The sequence below is a fragment of the Alligator mississippiensis genome, chromosome 2, assembly GCF_030867095.1.
Source record: "Alligator mississippiensis isolate rAllMis1 chromosome 2, rAllMis1, whole genome shotgun sequence".
Lineage (NCBI taxonomy): Eukaryota > Metazoa > Chordata > Crocodylia > Alligatoridae > Alligator > Alligator mississippiensis.
Window position 1 is genome coordinate 86,685,464 of NC_081825.1, and position 12,902 is coordinate 86,698,365.

A 12,902-nucleotide genomic window follows, 5' to 3' on the forward strand; every position below is an offset into this window, starting at 1 on the left:
ACAGAAGAAGTGCAGGTAGTTACAACTAAGACTTAAGTCTATAATGACTAGAACTGGTGAAAAGTTTTCCCCTTCAAAAAAGTTTTTAAGAGACAGTTCTGTAAGAACTGTTATGTTTTGAAAAACTGAAATGAAGTATTTCTGTAAGTTTTTCTAATAGGCATTTCAAACTGATCAGAATGAATAATTTGATTTTTTTTATTTAGGAGTTACTTTTAGATTTAAGTTTAACAATGAGAAAAAAAACTCTCACCCCATCATGTGTGTCTTGGTAAGAGACCACCAGATTTCATTGCAGAGGCCTTGATAGCAAAGCTCTGGGTGTAAAAGTGTCAGACTGTTTTAGGTTCCTTTTCTCATTCATCTCTGATATCAACATTGCAGTAGAGCCCTTTTAAAAACCAGTCAATACGCTTGTTGGCTTATATTAGAAAAAATAATTTAAAACCAAAGCAGCAGCTCTGCATGTACATAGCTAATCTGCAGCCAGCTGTTAGGGGAGTAAAATGTCACTGGTATGCAAATATACAAGTTTCAGATTCTGCATGTTTGGCATCCGCAGTACAAGATTGGTTAAGGATGCCTTACAACAGCTTCATACAAGTGACAAATTGATTTTTAAAACACTTAATAGATCAATCTAGAGCTGTACTTAGGAACTTCTCCTTGAGCTCTCACCCCAATGCATATGGCTCAGTAAGAGGCCCTAGTTGCAGGCCTGACTAAATACATACCTGAATACATATGCTACAGTGTGGGCGAATTACTCACTCAGAGGCTTCTTATAGTAACCGACTCTCCCACACTGCATATATTTAATACATAAACGGTACTTGCAAACGTGGATACGTGAGAAAGTTAAATTTTACTTGAGAATGTTAACTTTTGTGTTCTTGTCTTAAAATGATTAACTGTTACACTGCATTAAGTCTGACATTTAACTTCATTGCTTTAGAAAAGAGGAACATTCAGAAAATTAAATGTGTGGGAAAAAGCTGATGATAGAAGTGCTAAAATAAGGTTATACATAATGTATAATGACCCCCATTAGAGATGGGTAAGAGATGTAAATCCATTGTTCCAAGCACTGTGCAGGTTTGTATAATGCATCTTTGCTCACATACTATGCTTTCCTAATATTTAAGTCTCATTTCTGATTCATTCTTGAATTTGTCAGCTAATATTTTAAACTTTAAATAAAGATCTACAATTGATATTAAAACATGGACTGAGGGAAACACAAAAAACAGAATACACACCCAGAGCTCTCTTCTACTTTTTGTCTTGTAACCTAAAATTGGCCAGAGGCCAAAACATAGAAAGACTAATGAAGTGTACACTTACATGTAGAAAATAAACTTTGACCAACAGTCAACTATTTTTTTTTTTAAAGGAACCACTGCAAGCCTATACCCAGGGGTGAGCAACATGGTGGACTACATTTCCCAGCAGCCCCTGCCCGTGCCAGTCCTGGCTAGTCTCAGGAGTGGCAGACCCCAGGAGCAGCAGGGCCATGACAGCACACAGCAATGACTGTGCTCCCAGGTTCAGATTCTGTACATGGAAAATGTATATATTTTCCATGTACAGAATCTAATTACTGGGGATGGGGATGATCTTAAACTCAGGGCTGCCTTGTATTTAGGTAAATATGGTACTGGTAGTTATACTTTTCCTTTCTTTAATTTCAGAGCACTGTAAGAAAAAGAGCTGTTCTCTTAGCTCCTTACTCTGCCTAAATGAAAGCAAACAAGGCATACTGACAAGGTAACACTGAATACTGATCAAAATTCAATTCACATTGTTAACAGGCTTTCTGAAGACCTCCACATAACTCCACTGTGTATGCAATCCCATATAAAAAGTCTGCTTTAGGGGGCAATACAGCCAGGTTATGTAACTTAACAGAAAACCATAGTTTTCCATTTTTTTCATTAAGTTATGTTTAAAGGAAACTTAAACACATTTGCCTGTTCACAGATGAGCTAAGAACTCAGCCAGTTCACATAGCCAAAATGATTAAAACTTCAAGCAAGCTCTTATACCATTAAATATTCATGCATAGCTTTCACATGTACACTGCATAACCACATTTACTACAAACTAACTAAATACAATCAGCACTTTTAAAATAGAAAAGGTGAAGAGAGGCAGACAGCCAAAGTGCTCTCATGCATGCTTGGCATCCCTAAAGCTGGAAAGCACAAATCTCTGCACACATCTCTTCCTTCAATCACCCAGTTCCACTTTGAGGCAGGGGGGTTGCATAACCACTTTGGGCGATCTTGCATGCCTCTCTCCACCTCCAAAACAGGAAGCGCAGAGGCTGAGGGTACAGGAGAGCACACATTGGCTGTCTGTCCCACTCACCACCCAGTTGGAGCGGGTGGGGGTGAGAAATGGGAGACAGACAAGAGTCCCAGGACGGAGGGATTGTCTGTTGAAACCCCCTGACTGGGCAACAGGCCACTGCATTCTACTGTGGTACATTTGAAGCACTCCAGCTGAGTGGGCACAGCTAGGGATTTCATGTCTGTCTGTGGCCTGAAGCACTCATTTTGAAGTGCTCCAAATTGGAGTGGAATTTAGAAAGCTTCAAATATACATCTGTCCAAGGTCTCTAAACCATGGTGCACAAAGGAATGAGAGAGCGCAAGCAGCCTGATGCATAAGCTAGCAATGACGGCACTCCTCTGAGGTTGGAAATCCAAGTTCTGATCCTCTGCACAAGAGCGTGCTTAGGCATTTTGCATTAAACTGTCACAAGATAAAGTGTTGACAGTGTTTTCACGACAGGGATACTGAATCAGACTGCCTTTTAATTTCTCTGTCCTCAAAGTCATCATGAACCTTGCACTCCATTCACAACAACCACATTGGCTCTGGAATGGGCTCCCAAGGGAGGTGGTGCCCTCCCCTACCTTGGGGGTCTTCAAGCAGAGGTTGGATAGATATCTGGCTAGGGTATTATGATCCCAGCACTTGTTCCTACCCAGGGCAGGGGTTTAGACTTGATGATATGTTCAGATCCCTTCCGACCCTAGAAACTATGAAACTATAACTTCAATTGGAGGGCTACAGAGTGCCCCATCCAGCCTTGTTTCTATCTTGGTAAGGGTGCCTAACTGAAAAAGAGGAAGGTGTAGTTTTGAATCTGCTCAGGCCAAAAAGAGCACCAAACCCAAATGTTACATTTCTTGGGAAAGCATCCCAACCACTGGGCTATTACATAAGGTAGTGCCCATCCCTTGCACTATCTCCTCCAGCTGCATTTTTTGAAAGTGGCAATGTCCACTGTACCTAGTTCATAGCTCAATACTATCAGTATTTGGTATGTTTTGAGTACACCAACCAGACTGGGCCCTTGAGGTGATCTGGATTTTAAGAACTCCTAATTAGCCAACCCCAGAAAAAGGTTATAGGACGCCCAATACACTCAAATCAACCATGATGGCAGACCTCTAGGTATACATAACAGCATATTAGGTGGCTCATTTGACTGGCAAAAAACGTAGGCACTATAGCCGCTCTCACATTTGAGTGGTTAAACAGGTTTTTGTTGATCGCTCAGTTGAACTTTATCAAAATTCAAGCACCTAAGTTGCACTTCAGGCACGCGGGGCCCGATAAAAAAAAAAAAAAATAGCATGACCATTTGAACTCAGGCATCTCAGTTCACAAGGAAGGTACGACTCCACTAACCAGACCATGCATCAAATCCATTTATAACAGCAATTTTGTTAAGTTTCAAACTCTGGGACAGGAACTCCTGTCTTACATGTTTGGACAGTATATAACAATGCATACCACCTAATTACAAATGCCCATTTCTAGCTACAAGAACATAAAGGTGGCAAAGAGGAGGACATGGCCATTTATTATCAGTTATGTGACATAAGTATAAATACCAACATTAAATTCAAGATGTAGTTTTTATTTCAATAGCTCTAACCCAAGGTAAAGCTAAACTGTCTTTTTGATTTCCAAATTACTACAAACTTAAGATCACTCACCAGGTCACATAACACAAATTACAACCCCAACATCACTAGATACATCTTCAAAACAGCCAGGTAATCTGGAGCTGTGAAAATGAAAGCCACGTCAGACTCAGAAGAATTAAACCTGTGGATTACTGGCCTTTAACATTCCTTAAATTCCTACCAGTATAGATAAGTTTTACTGCTCATAACTAAAGTAACCAATATAGTCAACCTAAGACTAAAATATATCTTCCTGCACAGTAGATACAGACAGTACATACAAGGCTGCTTGCAAAGTCGCATTGAAACATCTCTACACCAACCCCCTTATAACAGAAACATTCTTTTTAAACTTATTTTGGCTGTCTGTCCTGATGTTTTGTATGAAAAGTTAGCAGGATTAGAGAGTCATCAAGGTATGCACAGAAAAGTTTCAAGACTGTAGAATCAAGCTTCTGCTGTGTGGGCATGAAGAGCTGGTACAAACAAGTAAGAGCCTTATTAGAAGAGCCAATAAAATTTTAAGGCTGCACAAGGTCTTCACCACTGCTAGAGACTGACATGGTATAGTACAGCGTTATGAGATTTTAATTGGCCTGACAACATTCACACAGTAACACCACAAGCAAATAATACATTTTAGATAATAGTTGGTAAGGTAAGAAATAGGCATTCCAGGATGCAAAATGCTGATGGGATTGGTAACAGGGTATTTCCTTTGATTTTTAAAACGGCATAATAAAATTTCATTTCCGATCACTGATTCAAACATCAGCAAGGCACCTCATCTGAGGACTACTCTGCAGCCAGTAAAAAAAATCAATTTTATCTCAATAAAAACCTGTTCACTTCAGGCTGTAGCGCAAATGTGTGGCACTGATAACAATGGTCTACTTTTGTCTCCCATGTTAAATGTTAGGACTGCTAGTTATCCAGTGCTGGGAAAGTAAGAAAGTAAAATCAACAGGGTAACAGAAACTGGAGAATTAAATACAATTTACCAACCGACACCTCTTATTAAATAATGAGCATCACACTCCAAAAAAGCTATTCTGGATCTTGGGGGGGGAGGGGAGGTGATGAGGGACGAAGAGAGAAAAAGAAAGAGAAAGAGAGCATGAGTGAGCAAGCACACAAGTTCAAGAGCATCAGGAAAGGGCTGAATCTAGTGACAGTGGATAAGAAAAAATTATTTATATTTTTGTATGTCTTTTCTCCCCCATCATTGGCAAGACTTTCAATGCAACATTTGTAGTCTCCAAAGTCTCAATCTTTGATTCAATTCATAGGTGAGAAAATCTGTTTGACTGCAGTTGTGTGGGAGGTTTGGGAAAAAACTTCATGCTAAATGCTGGCTGACAAATGCATGGCTAGATAGCAAGAGTCCATTCCAAAGCTGAAAATCCCAGACTGTGAAGGTAATTGACAGAGAGAAAAGGGAAGTTTGAACTGAGTGGGAGTAGCTAATTTACTCTGTAAACTGAAGGAAAGGAAGTGTTTAATACATTACATTCTATTCTAAATTAGAAGCTATGGTTTTGCATATCAGGCACAACTCAATACAACCTCTCTCAGTCAAAGATTTTTAGTTTAGCTCTTCTGGATAAGACTAGAAGAAAACTGGGAAAAGGCAGGCTTCCAATTTACTACACGAAGGGCCTGACCAAAACTAATTCAAATCAATGGAGTCTCTTCATTGATTTCTGTGAGCTCTGGGTGAGTCCCACAGTACAAGTGTTTCACATCTGGTGTCACGAACACAGGATGCTAAGCTACCTGAAAATGTAAGTGGAGAAATTCTTACAAATCAAACCGTAAGCAGGTTGGCAATGGAGAGGATATTGCCCCTGTTGTATATATGCTGTTGATAAAGATTTTCTCTTTGTAGTGATGGTACTTTCCACAGCACTTAAAAAGCATGTACACTGCAAGAAGAAAGCTGAATGCATCAAGTTTCACTAGAAAATTTACATGATCTTAACATAAAATATATCTGATTGTTCATTTTGCTGACAGAAAGAGGGAAGCAAAGTACCAGCAATCTAGCATTTGTCAAGCTATGAAAAATGTCACATTCTTCCTTTACAACACACTCAGTATTGATCATGTGAATGCATCTAACAAATGTTTTTCAAAGGTTGATTTTGGACTTGAGGGAAAAAATAAAGGAAAATCATCATAAAATCTCTAATATTTTTTCTCTCTCTCATAAAAGAAAAATTATAATGGTAAATCCTATTATCTGTGCAAGTTTAAGGTAAAGAAGTCACCTCATTTTGCAAGTGAAAAGGGCCAAAAAAAGTCATAAGAAGGTATTAGAAAGTCCTTATTCCTACCTGTACATTTTCTTCCGTAACTTGAATTTCAGCAGTATAAATGTAATCAATAAGCATTCTCAGAGTCCAGCCATCAACTTCCTTTATCCGAACTCTCTTTGCTCGACTCTCAGTCATCTCCCCTACAAAATACAATTTTGTAATCTGGTTATTTTAGATGAAGATCCCTCACAAATTACAACTGTTCTTTCCTGCAACAGAGGTGTTCAAACCTAAAAACAAACTTATTCAGGTCAGTTGAAAAAATCAGCTCATTTCATTTAATTATACAGTTTCTATCTCCCTTTAAAAGAGGAGCCATACTTATCATAAACTGAATGTTAAGTGATAGGAAATCTTGTTCCCTCAGCATGGGCCATTAGTGAAATATGGCTGTTGGTTTTAACAACTGGCAGTCTCTTGACACACACAAAAATATTTCACTAAGGTAAACTCTTAAGACACTCTTACCTTATGCGCTCCTTGTGCCAAGGAGTTTTTCCAAGTACTGACAGTAGAAGCAGTTCTAAAGAAATCCAGCCCCACACAAGAGAATCATGCAATCAAAGAATGTTTATATGAAGGAGTCATGAGTAGACAATTTTGCTTTTTATATCCTCCACCAGTGGAAGTTTAAATAGAGATTAAAATGGAAAAGGACGGGAAACTCACTAGGTCTCATTTTGTGGAGGCTTAGATATGAATCATTAAAACATTTACCATGAAGCATGATCTTCTTAGAAGGTTTCAGGACAAAAAGTAACCATGACAAGAAAACTGTTCTCTCTCAGGATGCAGTAATTTGTTCATATGACAAATCACTGCACTGCAGACGTGATGGCTTCCTGGGCATCAGCAGAATGCCAAGTGGAACACCAGAATCCCATTTCGAGATAGTGTCTTAGAGAAGATTGTGGCTGAACTACCAAATACCCCAGATCTCTTTGCAGCTGGCCAATCTGCTTATAACACCTAGTGAAAGAGGCAAAACTGCACTGGTTAAAATGGGAGAATTTCTCGTACAAGCAATGGATAAAGATTAGGTGTCCATACTTAAGTTGTCAGCAGGCCTAGATGCTGTTAATTACAAGGTAATGCAAGCTTGCCTAAATGCTAGAGGTGCGATACATAGGTCCGATATCTGTTGGGCACCGATATAAAGAAAATTTACTATATCGGAAATCAGCCACATCAGGCCAATAATTTGGCCAATAAATGGCCCAAGCATGTGCACAGCCGCAGCACAACACAGGCAGCAAGGAGCACAGCCCAGCAACATGGAGAGCTGCCTCCAGCTAGTAAGTCTGGTGTTGTAGAAGAGGAGTGGGGAGGGAAGGGGCATGGGAGGCATGAGGCTGGGGCAAGTATTGCCTAGCCAGGGCGGGGCAGGCACAGGACAGAACCGCGGCTCAGAGGGCATGGGGAAGGATGGGCTTCCCTATGCCACCACTGCGTGCCGCTGGTCTAGCGGCTCATCTGGTGCTTGCCAGCTCCTGCTGCTGCTCCCACCACTTGTCTAGGAGGGCACAGGGGGCATGTGCCCCCAGATCTGTGTGGAGCAGGCCAAACTGGGGCCACGCCAAGCTCTTCCCGGCAGGGCGAGGCTGCAGCCACAAATTCACTGTAGCCCTTTCCCAGCACAGCCCTGCCCCACCTAGAAAACCTTGGCACAGCCCCGGCCCCAGCCTGCCCTGTGCGGATCCAGGGGTATATACTCTCCTGCCCTCCCGGATGAGCAGCAGGAGCTGCTGGACCAGACGCGTGCAATGGCGTGAGCTGCTTCTCCACTCCGTGTGCCACTCGCACAAGCCGTTGCTCCCACTCCGTGTGCCACTCGCACAAGCCGTTGCTCCGTGCCACACTTGCCCCAGCCCCTTCCCCACACATTCCCTCACCACAGGGGCCTTAATCTGCCCCCCACATCCCTTCCATGCCCCCCCACCCTTCCACCACAACAGACTTACCAGCTGGAGGCAGCTCTCCATGCTGGGTATCAGAAATCGGATCGGTATCAGCTAATATACCTCCTTAAAAATCAACTATTGGTATCAACCCTCTACTAAATGCTGCAGCAATAGTGGACATTATTTCTCTTTTGCCCCACCTTTTTCTATCTAAAAACTTCTAGAAGGTGATGTGTCCTCACAGCACTCTCATGTCACATCTGATTTTCTTGTTTGCTGATGGCATTCAGCTCTGCCCCATGACCCAACTGCCAGTAGTCTAATCAAGTATCCCAGGCAAATAGGGACACAGCTGAGAACTAAATGGGATTGACATTAGACTGAGATAGAGGGAAGCAACCAGAAGATACGTCCATGCTCATATGCCCCTATTTGATTGTTCCTGCATTTCTATCGTTTGTTTCCCTGTTTGTGGGGATCCTTGGAGTGGCTGAATATTTGTATATATTAGAAATGTCCAAAAGTGTCTTTTAGCATTTGCAAGTCTTCAGCAGATTGCAAGTTCAGTTTTTTCTACTGCAATTCCTGCCTTTGCTACTACTAGCATATTCTGGAAGTGCTCTCAACCTTTCGGTCAATCCAAAAGGCAGGTGCAGAAACTCATCACTACCACTGTGCATCTCGGGGGAACATACATCAGTCATACTCAGTGAGCATGTCTACACGCTCAAAAATGCACTGTAATTATGGCGCATGGAGTTTAAAACTTGTAATAGCAAGTACTACTTAATGTCCCATAATTGGTGCTACTGTGCAGCAGCACCAGCACACCCCCTTTTTGTGATGCTAATGCACAGTAAACTAATTCTACTGCACATTGGCATGTTATCACAGTTTTTGCCTGCAACACTAACATGCAGTAGAATTAGTCTACTATGCATTTAGCGTCTCATGTAGATGCGCCCACTGATCTGCACTTCCTATTTGTTTGCTTCTATATTGAATTCAAAATGCTTTTTTTGATGTATAATGCACCAGAGGGGCTGGATCTTCACTCCTGAGAGCCTACATCTGTTTCATAGATTCACAGATGTTAGGGTCGGAAGGGACCTCAACAGATCATCGAGTCCGACCCCCTGCATAGGCAGGAAAGAGTGCACCCCAAAGAATGCTCTTCCTTTTATTTTGTTTGTATTGAAGAAGGTTGGACTAATTATATAGGATGTCTTGGTGCTTTGCTTTTTTTCTTCTACTGCTAACTTCTTGAATTGGGGCGTGCCTTTGTTGCCACCCTGGCAAGCAGCCACCTAGAAGCACTACTCGCATCTCACTGTGGCGTAATTTTTGCTGTCACCCAGAAGTTTGGTGTAACTAGTTTAATGCAGCTTTGAACAGGCACTTGAATCCATTTTCAAGCTGTCTAGAGTTTCCTGTACTTTCACAATTGCATGGGTAGAAGTATATGACCTAGCCTCCATCAGCTGAGAGGAGCTGACCACCAAATGTTGTCTGTGAAAGTGCTCTATTCTGGTGTGGGCGTCTTTCCTTCCCCACCTCACCCTGGGTCTAAACCAGACCAAGCAGATCTTCAAAACATGCTACAAAACATCTTGTTATGTGGGCTGCTGTGGAAAACATACTTTTGAGATAAATAAGTGTGTGGGAGAACAGGGAGAGTAGAGTTCTGTAGGCGATTTAGCTTTGTTTTCCAAGGTTGTGTCAGGGTTTCTAGAGTCCTAGGTAGGGACACAACAGTTTAACAATTATAAAATCTAAAACGCAGGGCTCTCTGAGCCTTTCTTTTGGCCATTAGTAGTAATGGAAATCTTTTCTATGGTGACACTGTTCTACAGATGGCTCACAATTGCACATTACCTCGAAACACAAATTCTGACCTTAAGGATGATGTGTAGGTTACCAGGAATTCATGTTCTAAGTGTCTTTTGTCAGATTCCCTTTTTTTTTTTGGTATGAGAATTCATCCCTGAGGACACATCTATTCTGCCTCCAAGGCAAGCCCCAGGGTACTGTGATAAAACATATAGGGGTACACCGATAGAGATTTTTTTGGCCAATTCCAATGACCAATTATTAACCAGCCATATTGGTCAATTGGTTGATACCCATCTAATATCCAATATGCAGCCCCACAGCTTGGAGAGCAGTGCCTGGCCAGTAAGTCTATGGGGGGGAAAGAGCATGGGGGTGGGGTGCAAATCCAGGCACCCACGGTGAGGGAGGGAATGGGGCTGGAGCAGGGGCAGGCACAGACCAGTCATGGCAGAGCTGCGGGTGGTGCTACGGAGGGGAAAGGGGGCTACAGGGAATTTTGGGGTGGCTGTAGCCCATCCCATAGCCCCCCCCTTCCCAGCACCACTGCTGCCTGCCCTGAGTGCAGTCCTGGCCCAGCACCCCTCACTGGGAAGAGGCTGACACAGCCCCTAGCCCCGAGCTCACAGCAAGCAGCCCACCCTAGCCCTATACACAAATCCAGGGGGCACTGGCCCTTCATGCCTTCCTTGGGGATGTATGCAGCAGCAGGGAACTGCTCCCCCTCCTCACTCAACCCCTGGACGAGCCACCTGCGGCTCTGTCCCAACCCAGCTGGGCCATGCTTGGCCCCCACTCCCTCCCTCACCATGGAGGCCTTTATCTGCCCCCCCCCCCCCACACCCATTCCTCCCCACAGACTTACCAGCCAGACACTGCTCTCCACACTGCCGGGCTGCATTCATGGCCACATGCATGGCTACAGCAGCCAAAAAAGCCAAATTTTCCTTTTATCAGTGCCGATCGGATATGGACCTCAGTGCACCTCTGAAAACATGCACCACTCATTTGGTGCATACACCACTCATTTGGCCCCCCTCAGTGAATGTCCAAGCCAAGAAATCAGGCTGTGTAGTCAGTTAAGCATCATCCTGAGCATGTGCCAAAAAGCATACCCTAGACAGCTTGAAAATGGATTTAAGTGCCTGTTCAAAGCTGCATTAAACTAGTTACACCAAACTTCTGGGTGACAGCAAAAATTAAGCCACAATGAGATGTGAGTAGTGCTTCCAGGTGGCTGCTTGCCAGGGTGGCAACAAAGACACACCCCAATTCAAGAAGTTAGCAGTAGAAGAAAAAAAGCAAAGCACCAAGACATCCTATATAATTAGTCCAACCTTCTTCAATACAAACAAAATAAAAGGAAGAGCACCCCAAAGAATATTTTCAAAGTACTTATGTAACCCTTCTCTTTGTGGCTGGATATCTTCACAATACCTCTGGGAGGGAGGAAGTACCATTATGTCCATTTTAAAGAAATTTAAAAAATTAAAAAAGAGATGGAAAATACACAACTCTCTAAAGCCACATGGGGAGTTTGTGGCACAGCGGAACAACAGACCTTCCAGAAGTCATTTATAACCATTAAGGAATGAAAAACCTTAACATAGTCAATTCTATTGAGAGGCATAAGGCAATGAACCTACTTTAGCTTACAAACTCTCTGGTGTCTCTGCTATAGCAATATGGCAGCGAGCTGATCAGTGTGGAGTAAGCAGAGGCAAAAGCCAGTCTGTACAGATAAAATTATAGGAACAGTGAACAGCGCAAATACCACTCAGAATTAGCCAAAGAACACCGAAATACACCCTTATGCTATAGGCTGCCAAAGCCAATGAAAGCCTGTGTGTCTATCAATAGCCTACAATATCCAAGACTGAAGAATACAATATTTAGAACAAATGGTCAAGAGAAACTACCTACTTCAAATTCACACAGAAATGTTTTTTAATCTACTTTATGCCAAACAATTAGAGTTGGAAAGGTTTATATAACCTCCTTTTATAATCTCCTTTTATAAATGAGATGTTATATGTACAGTTTTATACCATGTTCACCATAGTAGTTAAGATTAAGGAGACATTAGAAGCTTAAAATCAGGACAAGCGCATTGAAAAAAAATATAAATAAAGCATTAAAATGTTGGAGACTTTGTTTAGCAAAAAAAGATGTTTATAATTTCACATTTCAGTGCAGCCTTGTTATCTTCAAATACAAGAATTAAAAAATATCTGGTACCTGTAAACATAGCATGGAAGTAAGGACTGCAGGCAGCTAGCACAACTCTATGAGCTGCAATTTCCATGTCTTCCGCTACTATTGTCACATCACACAGCAGGCTTTGACTATTTAAGAGATATTAAAGGAAAAACAATTATATATAAGCAAGCCACAGAGAATCACGTAACATCACATCACTCTAATACTCCCTCTACCCTAACCCCAATCCTAACAAAATGCTTTGAAGACAATGTTGATTAAGCAATGTTTTCAAATGTGTTATGAAACCACATGGCTATTACTCAGTGTGCTTACAGATGGTGTTTGGGTACATGCAGCTTCCTAAAACAACAGTCATGAACAGTCCTTTCTTGCTTAGCTAAAAAAAGACTTTTAGAAGTAGAAAATAACTAAAGATTTTTATCAGCTTAGTAGATAACTAAAAGAGTGAGGCTATATAATGGTGTCACTGGATACATCTGTGTGAAGGTGGACAAAGTTTCCCTGCCATATAGATAAGACTATCGATATTCCTAGACAATGAAGAAGCCTGATCTGAGAGGGGTTTCCTGGTTTTCACTGCTTTCCAACCATTTCACATACAGATTTATAGATATTTTTATCCAGATGCACTAACTTAGATATTTTGA

General features: G+C 41.9%; 1 protein-coding gene across 4 annotated transcripts in view; it reads right to left on the reverse strand.

The window, feature by feature from the left end:
- Nucleotides 1-12,902, reverse strand: part of KLHL2 (kelch like family member 2) — a 115,860-nt gene that overhangs the window by 78,043 nt on the left and 24,915 nt on the right. For all 4 annotated transcript variants that reach the window (XM_059721905.1, XM_006273083.4, XM_019481426.2 and 1 more), the window contains 2 exons: nucleotides 12,271-12,377; nucleotides 6,320-6,441 (listed from right to left, as the gene is read on the reverse strand). In XM_059721905.1, the coding sequence (XP_059577888.1) occupies nucleotides 6,320-6,441; nucleotides 12,271-12,377 (229 nt within the window). The remainder of the gene's footprint in view (nucleotides 1-6,319; nucleotides 6,442-12,270; nucleotides 12,378-12,902) is intronic.